Source organism: Contarinia nasturtii, unplaced genomic scaffold, assembly GCF_009176525.2.
Source record: "Contarinia nasturtii isolate CC-2019 unplaced genomic scaffold, AAFC_CNas_1.1 Cnas_scaffold_3175, whole genome shotgun sequence".
Lineage (NCBI taxonomy): Eukaryota > Metazoa > Arthropoda > Insecta > Diptera > Cecidomyiidae > Contarinia > Contarinia nasturtii.
In genome coordinates, this window is record NW_022200487.1 from 277,790 (window position 1) to 290,157 (window position 12,368).

General features: G+C 31.9%; 1 protein-coding gene across 5 annotated transcripts in view; it reads left to right on the plus strand.

The window, feature by feature from the left end:
* The window catches only part of LOC116349887 (putative uncharacterized protein DDB_G0277255), a 29,878-nt gene extending 17,852 nt beyond the window's left edge, over nucleotides 1–12,026 (plus strand). For 4 of the 5 annotated variants that reach the window (XM_031781521.1, XM_031781525.1, XM_031781522.1 and 1 more), the window contains exons 2-10: nucleotides 2,025–2,441; nucleotides 2,528–3,377; nucleotides 3,497–3,788; nucleotides 3,871–4,122; nucleotides 4,188–4,349; nucleotides 6,567–6,858; nucleotides 7,177–7,267; nucleotides 7,481–7,765; nucleotides 7,836–12,026. In XM_031781521.1, the coding sequence (XP_031637381.1) occupies nucleotides 2,198–2,441; nucleotides 2,528–3,377; nucleotides 3,497–3,788; nucleotides 3,871–4,122; nucleotides 4,188–4,349; nucleotides 6,567–6,858; nucleotides 7,177–7,267; nucleotides 7,481–7,765; nucleotides 7,836–8,178 (2,811 nt within the window). In that variant the 5' untranslated portion in view covers nucleotides 2,025–2,197 and the 3' untranslated portion in view covers nucleotides 8,179–12,026. Of the gene's footprint in view, nucleotides 1–1,708; nucleotides 1,947–2,024; nucleotides 2,442–2,527; nucleotides 3,378–3,496; nucleotides 3,789–3,870; nucleotides 4,123–4,187; nucleotides 4,350–6,566; nucleotides 6,859–7,176; nucleotides 7,268–7,480; nucleotides 7,766–7,835 lie in introns of those variants that run through there. The other variant, XM_031781523.1, reaches the window with a different exon arrangement.
* Nucleotides 12,027–12,368: the final 342 nt, after the last annotated feature.

Below are 12,368 nucleotides of genomic sequence, written 5' to 3' on the forward strand. Positions count from 1 at the left end.
GTGATGGAGACATCAATAATTGTTGCACAGATATGCTATTTTTACTATTTGATTATTCGCTCTTGTATGTAAAGTTTTTTACATTTATAAGACGAAAATCAAAATTAAATGGATTCTTGTCCGAAACATTTATTAAGCGCATAAGCTCTTCTGTTCTCGTTTGCAATTGTGAAGTGGTTATTTGCAAAGAGTGGTTATTTTTTTATATAAACCTATTGAAATACTATAAAAAATATATAGGGGAGAGGTCCATAGGTTGAAACGGGCTTTGATTTTTAGTCAAAAAAAATTACTAAAAAAAAATATTACGGAGAGTCATATATCGTTGAAATGGTAAAGTTCTTGGCTACATTTTTGCCGAAGAAATTAATTGAATTACTTCAAGAACAAAAAAGTTATGACCAATTTTCCGACCACATGATTTTTTTCCAAAAAAAAATTTGGTCCGTAGGTTGAAACACACATTGCAATTGAGAAATGGGTGCAATTAATGGAATAAAAACGCTAGCTATCAAGTGTTTATTGTTCATTTATTTATCAGAAAGGCCTCAAACATGAAAAAGAGAATAAAAAAATCGAAATTTCATTAATTTTCGTCAAACAGATCGGCATCCGAGTCACAATTTTGGCACGTGAAATAGCTTCATGTTAACGCACTTTAAATGAAATGGCCGCTGGCACTTGTTGCATTCGATTGAGTTGTTTTTGGTTAATTTGGCTGACAGGTTTTCCATGCAGATCATGCAGAAATCCACATCTTAATCCGACGACGATGACGATTCCTTCTTTGTGGTGGCTGCTCGTGTAGGCTGTGTTCGCTTTTTGGTTAGCTCTTTTTGAGATGAAAGTTTTCGCTTTTGTGTGCTTTCTTTCTTTTTATTTTTCGCATCTTCACGCTTTTACCGATTTTCCTTGACTTTTGCGATATTTTCTATTGATGTGAGTACTGTGCTCTTCATACGCCTACGACCGCGATTGGATTTTTTCTGTGGTATAGCTGGCTGAACGGGTCCAATTTCGGACAAAAATTCCATGGACTTCTGTGTATTGAACATAGTAGTATGAGCTTCTAGAATGTTCCATTTGATTTATTTAAATTAAGTATGCACTTCCCTCTAAAAGACGTAGAGGTATATAGTGTTTCAACCTACGGATCTTCGAGTGTTTCAACGTACGTACATTGTCACCATTTTTACCTGACACAAAAATTCTTGTGGATGCAAAGATATGTTCAAAATTCCTTCAGCATATTAAAATGGACCAAAAACTGTGGTGCAAATGTCATATTCATATTTTTCTAGCATTAAAGAAAATTGACATTTTTCACTTGAGGAAAATTCTCGAAATATATTTTTTCAACAAATTTTTTGGTATGATCTAACTTAAACATAAGGAATGGGAGTTAGTAAGTCTGTCTACCATGAAAAGTTAGCTGCTAAAAATACAGCAACTTGAAAGTATAAACCACAGTGCTACCAGTTGCCATATTTTAAAATATTATGTGACTGTTTCAACCTACGGACCTCTCCCCTATAAAATATATGAAATTTGAAGAGTAGAACATAAAAAAGCCACACCAATTCCTTTTGCAATTCGTATTAAGGCTTACTTATACATAATAAACTATTTGATTCACATTTAGGTGTTCCATTTTTTTTATTGTAGTAAACAACATTTGTTGCCGTTGGTTTTTCGTCATGCACAACAAAGAATGAAATGGAAAGCGTAGGGTTGTCTATCAATATTCATTATGTTCGGTTTTGTTTTCATTTGGTCTGTTGCTACGTTGCCTGTTTTTCTTCCATTTCACAACTCAATTCTTTAATATTGGTTCGATTAGCAATAGGCATATATCAAGCTTCAATGGAACAAATCAATATCAATGGCCTATGAATTTCAATAGGAAATTATTTTTTTATCACTATAAAACAGTTTAAAATAGAATGGTAATATATGTATTTAAGACAATATTGATAGGCAAAAATGTATTTATATGTATCTATATTTTCGTTCTTTTCAAATAGAGCTGTAGCCAAGTTTTATCATTTTTGGGAGTGGACACTGATGTAATTATGTGGTTACCATTTATCCATATCAATCGCATTTAATGCAACTTTCATCTAAGCAACCAGAAACCATATCGAAAGCAGCTTCGAATAGATTTTTGTAATCGGCCATACAATTCCTAAGCACTAAAATGCCAGCTTCGAAGCTAATGTTGCAACAGAATCACATTAAGGATTCAGTGAACACAAACACAATTTCAACCACTACTCCATATATAAATGGACAGCAGAATGGAAGCAGCGCTAAAGTGGTTCTAGTTACAAGCGAATCTATGGAAATCGATCACAACCGTAAAACAGCATCCACATCAAACAACGGTACCGATGAAGAATTAACTTCGTTGACTTGGCTACATGATAAAAATTTACTTAAAGGTTACTTTTCTCACACATCAATTTTGTAGTTATTTCATTTAAACAAAAAAACAACAGATTTATTCATTTAACTTTATTTAAATTAGGTATAAATAGTATATCGTGTCCCTCAAACGTTAAGCACATGAATAATAATCACTTGAAAATAGTAACTGACAACGCATTGATAAAGCCGCAATCACAGCAAGCAATGAGTAGTAAATCGCCAAGCTCGGGTGCCGCTACACCCACCAGTGATTTCGTTGACGATTCGGGTGTATCGGAAGACAATGTGTCTTCAATGACTTCGGACAACATTTCGGGTTCAGAGCAAGGAAATAGCATTTATAGAAAAGTAAGAACGACACCGAAATCGTTTGCAACGACACCACGAGAACGTGACAGCGATACAATTGATAATGAAGATATTGACGATGCAAATAATAATACGATCAACAAAAATCGTACCATTTCTAATGCTAATCAAGTACCATCGACCAACTCATCCATTATTCACTTGAGTCCAGGTGGTAGTACTGTTATCGAATATAAAACTGTATCTAGTTTAACGCAAAAGTCGAATTTCATACCAAATACATCGTCTCCATTAAGCAACGCCAATCCAGTGATCCTATCGACTAATAATGGTGTGGTATTTGCTGCAAATAGCACAACTAATGTTATAAAAACCATTTCCACTCACCAAAAGTTGAGCACACAATCATTAACATCGTCGTCTACTACAACATCCACACCGCATACGCACTTCCATAAGAAGTACATTAAGGCTATGAATGCGTTGAATGGAAGTGGCACCGAGACCAAAACTACTCTAATCACAACGCAAATCACAAATTCAAATTCAGAAGCACAAGTTTCATCCCCATCGACTGTTGTTTCCGTTAGAACACCACCACCGAATGCAATTTACACAATACCCATGAAACCAGAGTTCAGGTATGTTATTTTCCATTATTTCTGAATAATTAATAAGACAAACTACTTTAGAAGGCTTCAATACATTCCATTATTTTAAATCTTCCGATATTTTATGTATTTTGTTGTTTCTTTGATAGCACTGCAAAGTACGAGCACGAAACAGTTATTGTTGAAAATGAATACCCACATTCAGCAATAAATTTAGTTTCAAATTCAAACCATCGCATTTACCATGGTAACGATATCGATCGTCATTCAGATGAATATGTAACACCGATAAGCAGTCCTAGATTGCAACAACAACCAGCTGCTCCTCAAAAGTTATTGAATTCAAACAATAATTCAACAGCAAATTCACCAACAGACATATCATTGTCTCAACCAACCGTTCCATTATCATCAGCATCACCAAATTCAACGCAAAATCAAGTAAATCTCATTTTATAAAAGTTGAAAAAATCTTGACTTTCGAATTCTCATTTTCGGACAATTTTAATTTTCTATTGTTTAGGTCAAGCCATCAAATAATAACGTTCCATACGATCCTTTCATTCATACCAATAATAAACCTCCATTGAGCTTCAGTTCGTTGATATTCTTAGCCATCGAAGATGCCAAGGAAAAAGCACTTCCAGTCAAAGAAATTTATGCATGGATTGTTAAGCATTATCCTTACTTCAAAACTGCACCAACTGGTTGGAAGAACAGTGTTCGTCATAACTTATCGTTGAACAAATGTTTCCAAAAAGTTGAAAAAGCACCGGTAAACAATTTTTATATACACATTTTTCATATATGTTCTATAATTCATGTTTATTTTTCTGATAGAATATGGGAAAAGGGTCATTATGGCGCGTTGAACAACAATACAAGCAGAATTTGATAATTGCATTGACCCGGTCATCATATCATCCGAACACATCTGCAATGGAGAAAGCCACAGCTTCATTGAAAAATACTCCGATTTCACCAGATAGTCCAACATCCAAGGTATTTTTAACGAAATTGAGTTTGAAAAAATTGGACGTTTGGACAGCCAATAGTGCTATTTTTCCATTAAATATTATATTATTGGTGGTAGGAATAATGCATAACAAAATTGGGGAAATGCATACCAAAATCGGAGAAACGAAACCTAAAAATGGAAAAATGCATACCAAACTTGGAAAACGCGCAGGCCAAAATTGGAGAAACGTTCATCAAACTTGGAAAAATGCATACCAAAATTAGTAAAAACGCATTCCAAAATTAGGAAAAACGCATTCCAAAAATAGGGAAAACGCATTCCAAAATAGGAAAAATGCATTCCAAAATTGGAAAAATCCAAAAAATTATAACGGAGTGTATACTAACTCCATTATCAACCAAATTCATGTCGATAAAGGTGAAAAACAAAAAAAGCTGATTAATTTAATGGTGGCAAGCATGAGAAGTTCTCACTGAGAACACCTTCGGATTTTTGTTTCACTCAATAGTTTGAAATTCATACCCCTTATCCCATTTTTAATTTATTTCATTCATCTTTCGTTCTAGCCAAGTAAGGGAATAATTTATTTCAACTTGGCTTTGGGGTCCGGAAAAAATGTGAGAGAGTGCTTAGAATGGAATACAAGACCGAACGAGCGCGCGCGCTCGTTCGGTCTTGTGTTCCATTCTATGCACTCTCTCCCATTTTTATTTCAATTTAACTTGGCTTGGGATTCGGAAAAAATGGGATTTGGATCTGACATTAGTTTTGCGATACAAATAATTTTCGACGCTCTTTTCGTACAAAAACTACTAAAAATGGGAATTTTTGTATCGGAGCGATGCCTATATATGATATCGTAATCATGTGAAAATTTGCACAGGTTATATAAAGAAACATATTTCTTTCACAAAAAGATAACATTCTGAAAGTTTGAAGAAATTTCAATGCATATTAGGGGTACTTCCCATACAAAATTTTCGTTTTTGAATCGGAATATGTATGGAACTGTCTTCAAACTCTTGGAATGTTATCTTTGTGTGAAAAAAATAAGCTGTGCAAAGTTTCAGGTCATTACGATATCATAGAAGCATGGCTTTCATACAAAAATCCAATTTTTTGAAATTTTTGTATGAAAAGTGTGTCGAAAATTATTTGTATCGCAAAACTAACGTCATATTCGGTTTTTTTCTCATGGGCATCACACCAGACATGACACTTCACTCCATCAACCAAAGTCGCTAAAAATCTAATGGTTTCTATTCCCTGGCTTCGAAAACACCCAGGAAACACGTTTTTTATGGGTGTTAATTTTCCGACCGATTCCAGTACTTTACCTTACACACTAGATGTGTGCGAAAAAGTAAAATTATTGAGCGCTAAAAGAAAACATAGAGGTCTTAGAGTTAAACAACATATAGAATGCTTAGAGCCATAACGGTAAAAATTTGCTGTTCTATGCGCTGAAAATATATATGTTTTAATTTGACATCCATAATTATTATATTTGATTTAATACGATAATGAGATTAACTCAATGAATTCGTTGTCAACATTCTCTCTTTCTGAGCGAGCGCGCGAATGAAGGTCTTGTGTTCTATTTTAAATCCCCTCTCCCTTTTTTTCCGAACCCTGAGCCAAATAAAATTAAATTCTTCCCTTACTTGGGTAGAACGAAAGATGAATGAATTAAATTAAAAAGGAGATAAGGGGTATGAATTTCAAACTTTGGAATGAAACAAAAAACTGAACGAGTTCTTCTCATGCCTGTCACCAATAATTTTATCAGTTTTTTTTTGTTTTTCACATTTTTCGAAACTTTACACAGTAAAAAAAGAAAGAAGAAGTTAATTATTCGATCAGATAGTGTATTTTAACATGAATTTGGTTGATAATGGAGTTAGTATAGACTCCGTTATATTTTTTTAGATTTTTCCAATTTTGGTAGGCATTTTTCCAATTTTGGAATGCGTTTTCCCCATTTTTGGAATGCGTTTTTCCTAATTTTGGAATGCGTTTTTACTAACTTTGGTATGCATTTTTCCAATTTTGATCAGTGTTTCTCCATTTTTATCCTGCGCGTTTTCCAATTTTGGTATGCATTTTTCCATTTTTAGTTTTCGTTCTTCCGATTTTGGTATGCATTTCCCCAATTTTAGAATGCAAAATCAATTTCCCCATATTACTTTGCTCAGTGACGAATTTACAGCTGATCTTATCTTTTTATTTGTGAATTTCAGTCGAGTAAACGGCCATTGGATGCAGAGTTGTTCCCTCGTTTGTCTAAATACATGGCAAACATACAAAATGGAAATAGCGTTAAAATATCGGCCACGAACAATACCAACGATGTTATGCATTTGATCGCTGACAAAGAATACCAGATTATCAATAATGAATATAATCATGTAAATGGCGAAAGTGTGATAGTGACCACATCACATGGAATTCACACAAATCATACAGCGCATGATCATGAAATGGATGCAATAGAAGCTCAACGGAATGTTGAACGTATTGCCCGTGATTGGGGTATGGATAATAGGGGCAATCAACTTAAAAGTTGCTTTTCAATTACTTAATAATTCTTATTGATTCCTATTGATTCATTTTCGATTATTTCTATTATCATCATTCACATGATAATAGAATGTACTGTGAGATTACCAAACAATGATGTTGATTCAAACAAAGTGTACGTGAGATAGAAGGAGTGTGTGTGGTTGTGTGTGTGTGTATGCGTGAGAAAAACACAATCGTTGGACAGACAATTGCATTTCATTTTTATTATGTTTTCATCATTTCGATTATTTGTTGATTATATTCTTTTTTTTTTTATTGTCCCCTTAGGTATGGATAATATAGATGATGTGAATGCAGCTACAGCTATGCTTGCTCTAAAACATGGTCCGAAAATTTTTTCGGAAACATTTCAAACTGGGTAAGCTGAAGTAATTTTTAATTGCTTTTTGGAAAAGCGTTAAATAGCTTAATTACATAAAAAAGGATATGAGTTGCAAGGATATTAAAAATAATTGAAAAATCTAAAAAAATTATTAAAAATGTTTATTCATTGACAAAATTGTTTCGATGTTTCACAAACGTCACGATCCGATTGTATCCGAATTTAAATTATTTTCTTCTTATTGGATAGAACGCCTATTATAACAACCAAACCCAGCGAAGACCACACATATTCTGCCGGTGGTGGTACTACAAAGTCAGCAGGGAACACAGTATCGACAATTGTTAATTTTGGCCAGACTGTGAATGAACCGATTGTTCAATTTAATGGCAACAGCTCACCACCAACAGCACCTCAGCAAGTCCAAATAAAATATGATTCTAATACATTAAATAATCATGGCACTGAAATCATTATCGATAATATGAGTAATGGCACATCATCTGATGCTGCATACGAAAGCAGTGAAGAAAGGTAAAGATATTTCAGTTGATATTTTGGAATTGAATAATTAATGAATGAATGAATTCATTTCATCAAACAGTCAAAATGACATTTCGCGTGAAGAAGAAGAAGCTCGTCGTCACCAGGAAGGTATAGATGCGTTTTTGTCATTTGCAACCGAAGTGTCATCAATGTCTTCGCCTTTAAAACGACCTCCATCTTCATCTGATTACGTTGAAAATGTACCTTTGCAAAATTATAACACTAACCACAATAATAATCATCATATGTTCGGTAATGGAAACTATTACTATAACAGTAGTTCGAATCAGCAATATGGTCAACAAAACATTTATTCATACATGTCATCGCCGTCACCACCGAAAAAATCTCGTTCTCGAACTTTACGTACCAAATTGAAGAAAAAGACATGGCTGCGATAAGATATGGAACCGATGAAGATGTGTTCATAAACCATAAATTCAGTTCCTTTCGTTTTAAAAAGTGTATGGAAAATGAAACAAACAAACAAAGCAAAAACTAAAATGATCCCCTCCCCCCCTCGAAAAAGGCCGATCAGTGCTTGTTGGCCAATAATGATATATATATATATATATATATATATGTACATTGAGATCGATTCTCTGACTGAAAAAGCAATGCAAAAAACCAAAAATGCAAGTTAAAAAATGAAAAAACATAATTTATGTTTAAAATGAAAAGAATTTATACACAATTGGTGCTTTTTTCTTCCTTGGAATTGTAAACAGTTAAACAGTTTGAATTCTTCAATTGAATGGTGTTATCTACTTATTTATGATTTTATGAGTTTGCATAAAAGTTCAAATTTATTGCAATTGTTTATTTTTAACACATAATTTTAATTGTTATTATGCAAAACGTGTTACGATTTTAATTCGATGAATTGTGACGATGTCACTCCTTTAGTGACTTCTTTCATTTTGTTTTCAATCAAGCAAAAAAAAAAACGAGATGTTGTTTTCAAATTTTTGCGAAATTTGAAAACTGAACATTAATAGCAAATTATTAGTAACAAAATGAATATGTTAATCACAAATTATACATATTATGAAAGAGAGAAAACACAGATTATTTAGGTTTTATGAAAAATTCTATATACCGTATATATAAAGATATTTAGCAATAGCAAATATATATACATATAAAACTATATCTTGACCTAGACGAATATTTTTAGCATGGGTATCATAAGATGAAATACATTTGAAGACAGAACTATAGATATATTTATATTTACATGAATTATCTATGATATACGTGCATGAAATCGAAAATAAATAAATGGTACTCTTAGACGAATGTGCGTGAATTTGAATGAAGGGTGTTTCTGCATCTGTAAATAAAAAAATGGAAATCTTGGATAAGAAGAGCGAGAAATTCTGTGTCATTTATTGATATTCAGACTTCTCGAAGCAAATTCGGAATTAAATTCAATTGTTGAATGCCATTAGCAATTAAATAAATAAATATTTGAATTTGAGACACTATTTATCCATGAAATTATTCTCGAAAAACTCGCATATTACATTGAAAGTCCATTTGACATGTGACAATAAAGCAATCAAAACCTGGCAATGTAATTGTTTGTTCGTGCAAACACTTGACCGAATTTTTCCACGTTGAAGATTTAACCAAAATAATACTCTTTATGTTGACAAATATGACCCGTTGTAACTTGACAGACATTATCATCCAACGGAATTATTTTAGTTTCGCACATCATCCGGTATAAAACATCTGCATCTATTTCAACGAATTTTCGCATGTACGCAATAACGGCAAGATTTTCCTCGTAGAATCAAGAATCAAGATTGTCCTCGTAGAATTCCCAAACTTTCAATCTTAAAAAAGCATTAAGACGTTTTTACGTGAGTACTGTTGATACATGTATTAAATATGGTTGTCAAAATAATTATTGTTTGGCCATTTGAATCGACTGTCGCCATCCAATCCTTCGAATGTTTCTCGAGAAATTTTCTTTTCTAGTCTTTCTAGAAGAAGCCGTTCGTATCATGATATTCTTGTTTAATAGCTGTTGTCAGCGATAGCTTTCGAAATTTCCTTATTTGAAATGGCTTGTGTGAAAAGGATTAAATAGGAAGCATTTGTTGCACATTTTTTTTGTGCAGTATTGTCTCGATTTGAATCAGCTAAAACAATGGACAATAGATATTCCATGTAAGCAAAACTAATTTTTTTTATTTTCGGTTGAGCGATGAATTTTGCAGACGTCATTTTGCAAATGTTCTGTTATTTCAAAACAAGAATCAAATGGAAAATTTACGGCAAAATTCATCTCGCAATCCTGTTATTATGTGAGTTCAGAATAAAACATTTTGATTCGATTGAATATGTCGACAACTAAACTGTGAACCGTCATCATCACTCTGTTGCCACTGGTCGATACCGATCACAAATGTTGTTTTTTGAAATTGATACGTTGAGAAAGTCTTCATTGAAAAAATGTATTTCATTTCTTTATACAATCAAATACGGACATTTTTTATTTATATTCTTTCCATCAAATACATCATACGGATATCTTCAAATTGCAGACATTATTTAAGAATATAAACGAACAATTAAAGAATAGCTGCAAAGCATTCAAATGAGATATAAGCAATATAAGGTGAACTGGAGAGTTCCGAGCACTTGATAATAACAATATTGATAATATCGCAACAATACACAAACACATTGTGTATAATTGAATTTATTTTTCTTCGGGAGTCTGAATATAAATCGATTTACAATGTGAATACAATTAAATGACACAGAATTTGTTGATGCCCATTTATTTATTCACAAATCTTTTTAAGTGTTTTTAGCATACATTTATATTTTTAAGAATAACAACAAGGAAAATTTTATGAAATACCGAGAAAAAAACAAATCTGTTAAATGAAAAGCATACACTGACTATCAGATATTTAATCATCACATTGAATTGACCAATGGCAATAAGAATCGGAACCCGCATACAGTAAATAAAATTCAATGAAACCGAATGACTATGAATGAATGGATATGAATTGACAAAAGTGAAAAAGCTAGTCGCATTTTATGAATAACGCGTGTAAGATTTATTGCTATTCTGCTGTTCAACTTTTTTTTTATAGTTTTCAGCTTATTTTTAATATTGTTTTCCTTTAAAAAAAAAAACCATTGTTGAACTTTGTTGAATTCTATGAGAAATTCTAATCACTTTTATCGATCGCTACGAATGTATTTATTTGTTAAAGAAAAGATTTTAATATTTTTTTAGCAGAATGCGCTGTACAAATAAACCAGATTCCAAACTTTTAAAACGAAGAAATGCAAAGAACAGAAATAGTGGAATATATGACAAAGCAGAATATTAATATATATTAATTGGGAGCGAAAAAACTACATTCAGTGCGCAAATTAAATTTTTTTAATTAATTTGGCTGTAAATATTGGCTATTTTGTAACGAAACATGTTGATTGTAAACAAAATGAAGTGAATCGAAAAACAAAATATAAAACACAATTTGAAAAATTGCAAACACTTTTCTTAGAGAGAACACAAATCACCAATAGAAAACTTTTTGTTTTTGTATTTTTGAATCAACTGATTTTATCCGCAAATTCTAAACGAATGTCTAATATGAAAATTTAAATTAAATTGTAAACTATTCAATCGATTGGAATTTCACACAAAAAATGAATGAAAAAAGCAAAACCAACACACATAACTTTTACAATGCACCCAAATTTTATTGAATATTTTTTATAAAAATGTAATTCATCGAAACATTAAAAAAAGACATCAATTGAAACCATATATACACTTACACACTATACATGCATACGTAATCGATTTTTTTTTATTTGATTGGACAAGAAAATTGTTTGGTTTTTAATTTTCTCTATTAAAACACAGAAAATGACACACACATAAAAACAAATCATGCGCTTCGGTAATTTACACCGAGCTGTATTATTCGCAGTTCACGTGCCAAAATTGTTATTGCACCTAACAAAGTTTAATTAAAAGCTGTAAAAAACATCTAATGATTATGAAATTTAAGTTCAATTTGTTATTGAATGTACAAGCTAATTGCAATGATTCAAATGGACAACTTAAAATTGCACATTTATTACTGTATAAAACATAAAAAAGTGTATAATCTATTTTTGCGCTTTTCTTCTTATGTAGAAACTATGCATGCCTTATAATGTAATAAAAGAAATTTGAATGAATAAATGTTATACAATATACAAAATACAGCCATAAGAAATGTATTCTGGAGTCGTTTGACATAAACATTATTTTGATTCATTTATTGATTGGAAAATCACAAAATTAGCTTTTAAATTATTATATTTATTATGGTCCATGGGGGATTTTGAGACATGTCGGTCTTTTTGAAAAATAAAATGAAGATGCAATGATTTATTTGCCGAAATATTAGTTGAAACTTTATAAATTAACAATTTGTTTTTAAATGTTCTTCAAGTCGTGAAGTAAATTCTAAACTTTATGAAAGAATAATAAATTTTGTTGGTCCAACTTTACAAACATTGTCTGTGCGTCTTCCTAGATCTTTGATTGCAATTTTAAATTAAG